The sequence below is a fragment of the Bombus impatiens genome, unplaced genomic scaffold, assembly GCF_000188095.3.
Source record: "Bombus impatiens unplaced genomic scaffold, BIMP_2.2 scf_0491, whole genome shotgun sequence".
Lineage (NCBI taxonomy): Eukaryota > Metazoa > Arthropoda > Insecta > Hymenoptera > Apidae > Bombus > Bombus impatiens.
In genome coordinates this window covers 958,954-970,497 of record NT_176910.1, presented here as the reverse complement: position 1 = coordinate 970,497, position 11,544 = coordinate 958,954, and the positions used below count along the sequence as shown (strand labels likewise).

The window sequence follows — 11,544 nt, the reverse complement described above, 5'->3', positions numbered from 1 at the left end:
AGTATTTTGGCGGGGAAATATCGAAAAACCTGGTAAATCTGTGATACAAAATGTCTGTTAATAATTCGATTCAAAATTTGAGGCTTGAATATCAAAATGTTTATTCGAATCGTTTGTATATTGCATAAATGACAGGCAAACACATTTCAAACAGAAGTTCGCTGATAAATAATTCGAGAATACGAGAAAATTAATAGACGATTTATACTATGTACTTAGGATAAAAAATATTAGTATTTGTTCGTTCTACTTTACAATTTCTTAACGTAATCTCCCAAGAGGGGAAAAAATCAAAGTTAAATCTAGAAACGCGTGACTCGTGTATCCACATTCGTCTTAGACGTGGCTACCATAAAGGACACCCCGAGAAAGAGGGTCGTTTAATTAATCGGCTATCCATTCAGTGGGATGTTTACGTGGGGGCATTGTGATTTCCGGTTGAAAACAAAATGGGGGAGGGCCAGTAAAAAGGATCTCGTTCGCGGACCGGTGGAGATTAAATTGGCCAGTGGCGCAATCTTGACGAGTACTGGGGACCACTGAAATCTTAATTCAAACTGCCGCGCCATTGGCATAGGGGCATATAGCCCTTTCAAAAGCGGCTCGTTTTCAAGAGAACCTTATGATTGTTGTTCCGTCGCGGCACGCCCGCTTACAAACACGTTACACACACAGTTAGGTAATTATATTTACCTTCGCAGTTTTATTATTTACGGCCCGACGGACGGGGTTGCCTTGTTCATCATCCTCTTTCTTCCTCAACTGCGTTCTAGGGAGGATTCGCGTCCCTTCACCTGCTAATCAGCAGATTAAATTTTACGCAAATATTGACCTATATCCGATAATGATCCTTAGTTCCTTGTGTATCTTAATAGGGTGTCAGGTATTACAATACAATAAAAGTAAAAATGTTTTCGAATAAATTTCCGCGAAGATTTAGGGGTCAGTAGTTAAACTAAAATTGAACACAATTTGAACTAACATCTGTATTAGCGATGAGCACATTAACTACACGGAAAAAGTTTAATGTCGTGAAGGAATCTGACGCGAAGTTCTCCGAAGATTCGTGTTTTCCACGCCAATTGTATAGAAGTTGCGATATTTAGTCCATGATTTACCTTGAATCACGAAACTCGATCAATGGGAAAAGAGTAAGTAACGAAGAACAAAGGACTCTCGGGGGAAATTGCGCGGCTGTGAGAGGGAATTCGTTGCTCGCACGATGATCGTGTCCGAGGAACGCGGAAGACACGAGAGGCGAATCGTGTTTTTCGAAGAGAGCTACGAACGAACAGGGAATCGACAGGGCGGATTAATTCGAAAATGAACCTCGTAAAGGTTAAAGTGCTTAACGAAGTTCGGTATCAATGTAGCCCGTTAGCTAAGTGCGCGGCTGCCACGCTGTTTTCGAGATCAAAGGGTTAATTAAACGCTTTCTTTACGGGGCCCCCGCTGTTGCTGCCGACCTCACCTGCTAAATCTGTTTTGTGAAGTCCCAACGGCGATACTGAAGTACACACTTTCCTCCCCTTGCTTCCCCTGTCGATAGGTCGTGCACGTGCAGCTTTAGACTACGTTCACACGCGATAGTCTCGCCTCTAATTGGACCTTCGGTTAGATCGAACGTAAGTTGCTTAGAAATTGAATTTCTTTTTTCATTTTCCGAAAGAAACTACGAGACGAGAAATGGGGTTGATACTTATTAGGCGAATATTATCTGTACATTCGTAAGACCTATATTAATTTTACGTTTATGCTTGTACGTATTTTACGTCCGCGAATTTTAATATTTCTATATGAAATTTTCTATGTATTTGTATTTTTTTATAACAATCGATTGCTTCTCAGGCTTATTTAAAGATGAAAACCCCATTGGAATAAAATTATATATACAATAGGTTTCAGTTGACAAAACACCCTACCATATGCAGAGTTCAAAAGCTAATCAGTGTAAGTCAGCCTCCCGTTAAAGACGACATCTGTCGAGTAAATATCCTTCCGCTGCTGAAACCATTAATCAATGGTTTAGTCATTATATTATAATAATTAAATTCATGAATATATTATGACTAAACTGTAGCATGGATTGAAGACTTTGACAGTGGATCCTCCGTATGCACGTGTGTATGTTTCTTCTTAAATTCAGAGTATTGCGTGAAGAGTAACAATAGCCCTAGTACAATTTGATAAAAAGATAAAGAATTAAACGTTTCTCCAACGATGAAGCATATTTGTATAATTTTATTCCATGTTGAAAATTCATATCTTTTCCAACATCCACTTTACAATAGACGAAGTATCAAATTATTTTTATCATACCGCAATTGCTACCGGAGGATCGTATTAGAAATATTGTTGGATTTCAACGTGCAATCGTGTCGAAAGTTACCGGCGTAACAACGACGCCGAAACGACGGCTATAGAAAAGTAACGCAATGTACACGTCGAGCTTCGACGTTAAAACCGTGCTGCGATGATGACGATAACGATAATAAAGAGTAGTGCTGGCGTAAAGCGCGAAACGAAACACCCCCATGGAACAGCACTGTGAGGGTGTCGCGGATAAAACACGCCCGAAACGAACAAAAAAATGTACGAGTCTTTGTATGTCGCGGTATGATCGAAACGTTAGCCTCTACGATATTTACCACACGCGAAGTAATTAAAAGACAATTTGTAGGTGACGAGAAATAATGTTTGCAAAAGGTAGCGTGTAATTACGTACAGCTTTTAAGACCGAGAATGATGGATTTTCATAGCCTTCGCTCTCCTCTTCTCCGCTATATTCATTTCTTTGAATTTCGATTCTCAAAATGCAAAATCCCATATCCAAAAACGGAATTAAAAAGATTATCAAGAAAAATCATGCGACAGCCTATTACCCCTCGTAATCACTTTTCAAACACATCGAGCACGCGACTGTCGCGCGTTTATCTCACGAATTATCCCAATCTTGCTACCCTTCGACGGTGTAACCCCTTTTTACGATCAGCCTAACGATAATACGTGTCAGACGATGAGGTGGCGCGTATCAACAGACGCGCGGAAGCATCGCAGTACGAAATCGTTTTTTTCGTTGTCGCTGCAAGTACTCGATAACGGCCACAGGATAATGATACACGTAACCATTCGCGATATTATATTACGTGGCATTGTTTTCGACGTGTTTCAGTCCGGTCTTTCGTCGCCGAATGGCCAGACATATCCCACCCCTCGGCGCAAGGGTTGCTTTTTTCAAGTTTCACGTAATCTTTTACGATGGTTAACGTGCCTGTTAACGTTGGATAATTTCAACTTTGTTGCTGCGGCGAGATTTCCTCGAAGACAAGCCTTACACACTGACGAGCTTCTTGAAAGGACTTCACCTTTCGATGGTATCTTCAAGTGCGTGAAAACTAACTTTCTCAAAGTTAGATCTTAACAAGCGACATTATTTAATTGACGTAGAAATTACGTAGATTCCTTTATATGATTCGCACAAGTTAAAGAATATTAAAAAAAGAAAAAACATGCTATCGGCGTTGTAAATGTTCAGGTAAACTGAATAAAAGAAAATCACTGAACATTCCCAAAGACCATTAGAAATTATTCCAATTGAAGACGCTAACATTTTACAGATTGTTCCATGTACAATGGCTTACTCAAAATCATGTGATCTATGAAAAGTTCTGCTGCTTATCAAGTACGCTATTCATGTTACGTAGCCGTAGCAAGAAAAAAGAATACTGTCCTATTTACTTTTAAGTAACCTTAAAGGATGATATGACGTCAATAAACGACGTCGTTATTCCGGTAATGAAGACATACTTGTCAGGATTAGTGAGACGGATTAAGAGCTAAGGTACCCCGATGTTATTCACCCTATGGAGCCGGCACTTTCCCAGGGGCAGATCGAGCGGAGAGAAGCAGCACACCTGGAGCGCAACCTCCTGGTTCCGAAGAAAGCTTGTCACGGTCTTTAAGAGCGTTATTCGACGTTTTCGAGGTTTTTAGCCGGAATTCATCGCGCGCGGTCAGGCCTTCGGTTGTCAGCGATCGTTTGCTTCAAATTGACCGCGTTCCCTTTCCAATACCGAGAGGGCCGATTGTCAAGGTTCATCGGACTGTGAAAGACATGGGGCGATATTCTATGGGAATTTCATTGGCCCCTGCCTACCGATCGCCGTGTTCGTCTCTCTCGAGTAATCGAATAAATAGCACGAGCGGTCACCAACGTAACGCTTCGTTAATTCAGAAGAAGAGCTCGCCTTTCCTAAAGAAGATCACCCGAGCCGTTTCGTCTACAGTCGCCGAACTGAAGAAGTTGATTTTTCGATTCTAATCGATCGAATATTAGAAAGTTGATTTTAGAACCGTTCGATGGGACCACCTCGACACGGCGAAAGGCACGAAAATGGGGTGGCACACGGTAGGTAAAACGCGGCGACGAGCCGCTGCTAGACGATTCTGCTTGTCCCTGGGACGGAAGTGACGTCGCAGGCACCGACGGAAATTCGTACTGGAAATTCCGATGGGTTCGAGAGGTCGAGGAAGGGAGAGAAGAGGGCAACAATCAGGGTAGACCCGGCATTACGCCCCATTCATCCCCTGCCGCCGCCCCTTACCACTCTCGAACCGTATTTGGCTGACAATTCTTCATTTGCGTGCAGCAAACTCTACGAGCGCGCCGCGGCATAGCGAAAGGTTTAAACGGCTCGCAAAAGCCGGCTAAATTCGACTCCAATTTGCCGGCTCATTCGTGCAACGATCGGAAACAAAATGCCTCGACCGTTCGCTCTTTTTTTCTCTCTCCTTCTTTCTTTCCCTCGATCTCTCTTTCTCTCTTTTATAGCTGCGAACACAGAGTCGCAACGTTCCGCTGACCGAACTCCCCCGTGGCCTATCGATACGCGCCTTTCCAAATCAACTCGCATTGTCTTCCACGCGAATTTTTGATGCGCACTCGTCCCGTCTATGTCAGTTTTTTTTTTACCCTCCTCTTCACTTGTCTTAGGCTATGGTTACAATGGATGACGAACCGTCATTCCGACGAAACGTTCAAGTTAAAGCAACCAAATATGTATATAGATTCTTACGACTATGGCGTAAAACAACGACAAATTTTAGAGACTATACCGCGACCAACTTCACAAACTGAAAACTAGAGAAAAATACTGTCATAAACGTTACACTTTCAAATTTACTGTCGAAAACAGCGAGTTTAACTTATGCAAGTAAATCATCTGTTTTACGAAAATGTAATGTCAAAGTTTAATTACGCGATATTACATACGAAATTGATAAAAACTACGCTTGATCAATTTGCTTTCTAAGATGCTCAATGTAGAAATATAGGAATGTTAAAATTCATTGAGTGCATCTTCCTCCAGCTCGATTCTTTTGTCAGGTTCAGATACGTTGCTACAATAGGGTCAGGCGGGCATTTCGTATGGCACAGTTAGGTCTATATACTGTGGCGTACATACGTCGACGTCACTCACCAGCGGTATTGTCAGAAGCTGACTAGCCTACCATCCGGGAATACGAAATTCGTCGTTGGTACCCGCGGTATTCCGCCGCCCACGATTTTTACGCCGTCGCGGTCGCGCGCAATCTCTAAGGACGCGTGACGCGGTCGCCAAATATTTCCTTTTCCCGAGCACGCTGTTCCCGATTCTATTCATCGAACGTCGCAGGGCCGTGCGATTGTTTCTTACCAGTTGGCCACCAGACGACTTTCGTCGAACCTTGTCGCCCGGACAAATGTATTCAGTCAGCCCGCTTTCTTTATTTTTCCCTTTGTTCCGACTCCTTTTTTCGGTTTCCTTGAGCAGAGCCCGATTTAGCGCGGAATTTTAACCAGGCAAGTGTGAAACATTCAATGTTCGTGCTTCGAGCTACGTTTCTCAGAGCGAGGAATTATACGTTCTTTGTTAGATTCGGAACAACGATTTTTTTTAAAGAAGTCTATTTTTACGTTTATATAAGAAGAAGGACAAAGAGAATGTTTCTCTTGAATATCATTTGTAATGGATTTTGTAATATTTTTACGATATAGATATTTCGAATAACAGGTAGACCGTGGATGTTTATGTAAATTTATATCTTTGGCAATATTATTGAAGAAATATGTAAATCTTAGATAGGACTTCTCGTTTCACCCACTAACACGTTTGCTGTGAATTTCATTTGCATAATATACAATTCTATTTACTAATAGATAATTTTCATATAATACCTGCCTCTATTCAGTAACTTAGTATGTGCACTGGATATTTCAATTTCCCAGAAATATATAAACATCCGCAGACTAACGATAACATTATTTAAACAATATACAAATTCGTAAGAAATTTGTCAGACGCCTGACTCACCTTGATTTTCTGAAGAACGTTCTCCACGATCAAACGCGAAAGACACCTAACCCCCGATTTTCAAATGTAACGTAATCGGCCACATGATTTCTGAAACAAATAATCGAAAGTAACAATGAACGGGGGCAAGCAATTTACAAAATAGAAAAATGGAGAACTAAAATTCAAGCGTCTTCTGCATTTCGCTCTCGGAAAGATGAAAGTTTAGCCGCTCATCTACGAAAACTTTCTTCGGCAAGTTCGATGGTTAACTCACGAAAAGTGAAATTACAGAATAACGCGCACGTAACAAGCCGCATCACGATCGAATTTAAATTTTCCCAACTTACGATACGAAGCCTTTGCCGGTCGGATACATTTAATGATATTTAAAGGGGCTACGAAGCTGCAGACGATGATATCGCGATTAATCAATAATCGGAAAGTTCATCCGACACAACGGTGTACCACGTAGTTTTTCTATTTCGCTAAACTAAGTTTGCGATATTCATTTTGATTTCTTCGCCAAAAATGCTACGCTTTAGCCTTCGATAGTTTTAACATCGATGTTTTTTTTCCTATTTATTATTTGGTATTTTAATATTTAAATTAAAAAAATGTCGATAATAAAAAAGGGACAGCACAATTCTGTGTATCAAATAACGTTTTATGTTCTAGAACGAGCATCTGGCAACACCAACGAAAAAATGATCCGTATAAATACAATAATTACACGAGCCCAGCACCGGCAACAAGATACGCTCGGTTTTATATTACGCCATAGTTTAAATGGTTTCCGAGGAAAATCAAATTTAAATGTCTTCTACGCGATACAGCAAGGAGGAGATTTAAATAGCGGCGAGTTGAATAAGCATGCTCGACCCGCCAGCGCTAATTAAATTCCAACGCAAAGAATTAACACGAAGTAAAAAAGGATAACCTCCCGTCGGCTACCGCTATTCCCAATGTAACTTTCTCTACTGGTTTGTGTACCTTCGATCTCCACCAGCTTCGATTTTCTATACACATTCTACGTATCTTATTCAGCAGTTGTTGAAAATCGTGGTTTAAGCCGAAGAAAGAAGTTTCTCGTGCAAAAGAACACGAAGCAGATGTAAATCGACAATTTGAAGAGCTGTGTAGCTCGATGTATTCTTGTTCGCCATAACGTGTTCTGCATTTATCCTTATATAAAATTCATTTTGCTATTTCAGATGACACAAAGTTAAGTTATAATCGTAGAACTAAGGGTATGACACACGTATCAAAAATTGTCATTCTACGTACTTCACTCACTTTTACATAAAGAACTATTCTTCTTCGACTTGTGCCACCATTCTCGATACACGCTATATCGATCCTCCAGTATTCTGTTGCACACGATCACAACCTTGGAGATCGACAGAAGGATTCGAGCATCTGGACAAGGGCAACTGGTCGGTCAGGTGGTCCAATTTTAGGGGATGCGATGAGAAAAAGGACGAAGAAGACGGGCGAGGAGAGACGCGAACACGGACAGACACGGCGAGTACGTCAAATTGATCCATATTAATAAGAACGGTGGTTCGCGTTGCCGGATTTTTGCATAAATTTGAATCGGCCCTAGCGCGGCAAGGGTTGCAAATTTGAATAATCGAGAATAATTCCGAAGTTTTCGCGCCGTGTAAACGCCCGGCCGACGTAATCAGCGCGGACTTCGAAACATTTCATGATGTAACGCCTCCTCTTCTCCTCGGCGAGGATGTGCGGCTAATTAAGCGCCAGCCAGTCCCACCGGCCATTGGAAAAAATACACGGTTGGCTCTACGAATTTTCCTTTATACCCACGTCCGTTTCTCTGCCTTCGTTCTCTTTCTTTCCTCCTTTTTTGTCCAGACCCTCCCCCGCCTCATGGGTTGGGATTCGGTGAACGACGGGATTCGGGCGTGTTTGCGATTTTAATGAATCTTAACCACGCGATAGTCCAGGATTTTATCTCGACAACGAGTCGCGCTGCATGTATCCGCTCTGATATTTTTGTTCCAGTTGCGCTGCTCTTCTGTCACGTGTAATCGTTCACAGAGACGTTTCCTTCCGTTTGCATATCGCGGTGTAAGGGATTTGGACGAGTACGAGGAAAATAAGAAGTACAATATGATCCAGGTAACGCAGCAATTTCCCTTTTACGTATAGCAAGTTTATTTGCAATTAATCTGTTAATTACAGCAGGTCTACAAGCAAACGTGACGTTAGTACAAGCTTCTGGAGAGAACAATAACACCTTAGGTGCTAGTTACTTCTAACTGTTTTGAAAAACGACGCAAAAGATTTGACACGCGCTGGCTGATCTGACTTACACCACACGGGAATTAAAATTTATTTTTTCTAATTCGAATTTATGTAGATATCGTGGTGCTTTCAGGCGCAAAGGATTTCGGTTAAAAACAGTGTAGTTCACTGGCTAGCGTAAATCTAACGATAGGTGACAGTTTATTTATGTGCTGAAATAAAACTTTGCTCGATCGCTGTTAAACTTCGACTTCTCAATAATTTTTCCAACTTCTTCTTTTTTCAAGGTGCACAACATCAGATCCAATTTTATATCGAATACGGTCTGCTATAACTACTACTATAACGCGTCTGAACGTCTTCTCTCGGAAAGCAAACGTTACATTGTTACATCAGAGAAATAATATGCGAAATGGAGTAGGAGGAACAGTGCTTAAACAGTTTTTATCTTGGTATGCGGTAATCTACGACCGTGGCGGCGTCGTTCCATCTCCGGCCAGATTAAAGCGAATCTTATTATATCGAATGACGAGATCACGTGATCAATCACAAAAACACACAACGGAACTGTCGTGTCTCTAATGCGAAGCGGAGGAAGACAGCGATACTTGAAGAACGGGCCACCCGTCGTGAACGTGGAATGTGGAACTGTACCGACAGGGCCGGCGATGTTCGTCTCTTCGCCCCTTATCGATCACCTTCTCGTGTCCCTTATCCTAATCCCTTTTTGCATTTTTTAAATCGAAACTCGAAAATCGAACCGACCCCGTATCGTTTCATTTTTTCTTCTCCTTCTTCCTTTCTTTCTTTCCTTACCGACTATGGCGTAACGCAACGTCTTCGGAAGAATCGTATTTATACAACACATTTTTCTCGACAATTTCTGCTTTTTATATAAGTACACACAATATTATCGCGTTAAACGATCAGAAAAATGCTCCTTTCATCGATCATCACTTATATACTCCATAAGTGCGTAAGTATCAAAACACTTATAAATAACGAGGTAATTAATATTAAGAAGCTATTCGTTTAACTTCACGTACCATCTGACAACGCCGATAAAAGAGAATTTCAAAAATCTCCTAAGATTGCCAAAACTACCGAAAAAGCATTACGAAACCTTGCAAGCTCTCACACTTCTTTCCTTAAACTTGTCTCGTACAATCAACGACCCGTTTAATTTATCACGTGATTGCACCGTTCGGATTCGATCGATCTTCTAATCAGACCCCATTATTATTATATTATGCAATTGACTATTTCAAATATCGCGGCCTTCGCGATCCTTCACCACCTTTTCCCTCCTGGTCAAATGAACTTTTTCCTTTCACGAAATCCTGTTACCTCTGGGACTCCCCCGAGCTTGTTCCGTGGCCCTTGGTCTCTCGTCCTGTTATGGTCTATCCCATTATAATTCCGAGCATGCACGCTCGTCGTCCGTACGTCCTCTAGAGAGATGGAAGAGTGTAAAACGTCGGACACCTGGGCAGAGAGTTTAGCCGGGTATTGTCAGGAGACAAATATGAGTTAATACGTCATCCAGGGACCTATTCAGGGCCCAGCGCCGACGAGAATGGTGATCACGAATTGGCCGGCGTATAAATGTGTTTTAATTGTTCCCCTTCCCCTTTCCCCACCCTCTTTCACTCCGTCTTTCTCTAAAGCTGTCCCACGTTCCCTCTTGTTCATCCAATTCGCTTGTCCTCCACTGTTCCTTTTCTCCATCGTCTCTCTGTTTCGCTTTGTTCTCTCTCGGCCTGGACCCCGTTCGAGGAACGCCGTTCGCGGAGACTAGCCGAGATGTGAAACATAATAAGAGACGGCGTTGAAGAATTTCCTATTATCTTATTGTTGCTCGCACGTCCTTTTGTGCCCACTGATTCCTCGTGAAACGTCGTCTCGTCGTTGGAGGCCTGTAGATTTCAGTAGATTATCGCATTTCATGTATAGGGAAATTTTGTATACAGGGAGACCCATTGACATTTGTTAAACTCATAGTTTTCTTCGATATAGATTAATAAATAAAATGATGTTAATGCGTAGTAACCTTTTATTAGGTTGTCCGAAAAGTTTCTTTCGTTTCATAAGGTGATAATAGTTGAACAACAATTTCTGTTTTATATTATTTTATTGAATTAGTTCGAGCCATTTCGTCGTATTTCTATTATTATGTTCGTGCATAATTCAATAAACTAATATAAAACAAAAAACTTTGCGCATTTATTTTTTTCTTATAAAACGAAAGAAACTTATCAGAAGATAAAGTTGGCGTTCGTAAGTTTTCTACGTTTCTACCTGGAAAAAATATACCGACATCAAATTACGTTTCTCTCGAAACCATCTAACTTTTGTCCGAAACGCTTTCCCATCAATGATGAACAGCTTCCAAATATTCGCAGTGATCGATTTAAATTAGGCACCTTGTATAGGTGTTAAAGCATTTAGAATGGAAAGTGAGAAGTTTTTAATTATTTTTGTATTCCTGTTTTGACCATTGATTCTCCACAAGACGGAATTTGAACTATGGTTGAAGATACTCGAGAAATAGAAGAAACTTTATTTTATTTTTGTAAAAGAACAAAAACGTTCTACCATTTTTATACGGGGAACAAGACTGCTTCTACTTGATTTTCAAAGGTGTTACAAATACTCTTTCTGATATGATCTGCGCGAGAATCGCAATCGAAAACCTGTTAATGACACCGTGGGCAACAACACGTGTTGCTCTCTAACGATAGAACGATACCGCGGATGAAATTGTCGAATAAATTACTCCGAACATTGGACCGGCCGAGTTTCAACTTCATTCGGCTGATAATAGCTCGCGCAAAAACTTGATTTCTGTAAATCAGGATAAAAATATTTGCAGCTTCGTGGTTTTCCAATTTTTTACCATCAGTAGATCCAATTCAATATAATCTTTTAATACCATAATCACAGC

At 41.1% G+C, this 11,544-nt stretch overlaps 1 protein-coding gene across 1 annotated transcript in view; it reads right to left on the bottom strand.

Annotated features, from left to right (window-relative positions):
* Positions 1-6,357: 6,357 nt before the first annotated feature.
* LOC105681001 overlaps positions 6,358-11,544 on the bottom strand; it is a 250,790-nt gene continuing 245,603 nt past the window's right edge. Inside the window, exon 7 of the mRNA XM_033321777.1 lies at positions 6,358-6,443. Within this exon, the coding sequence (XP_033177668.1) occupies positions 6,414-6,443 (30 nt within the window). The 3' untranslated portion in view covers positions 6,358-6,413. The remainder of the gene's footprint in view (positions 6,444-11,544) is intronic.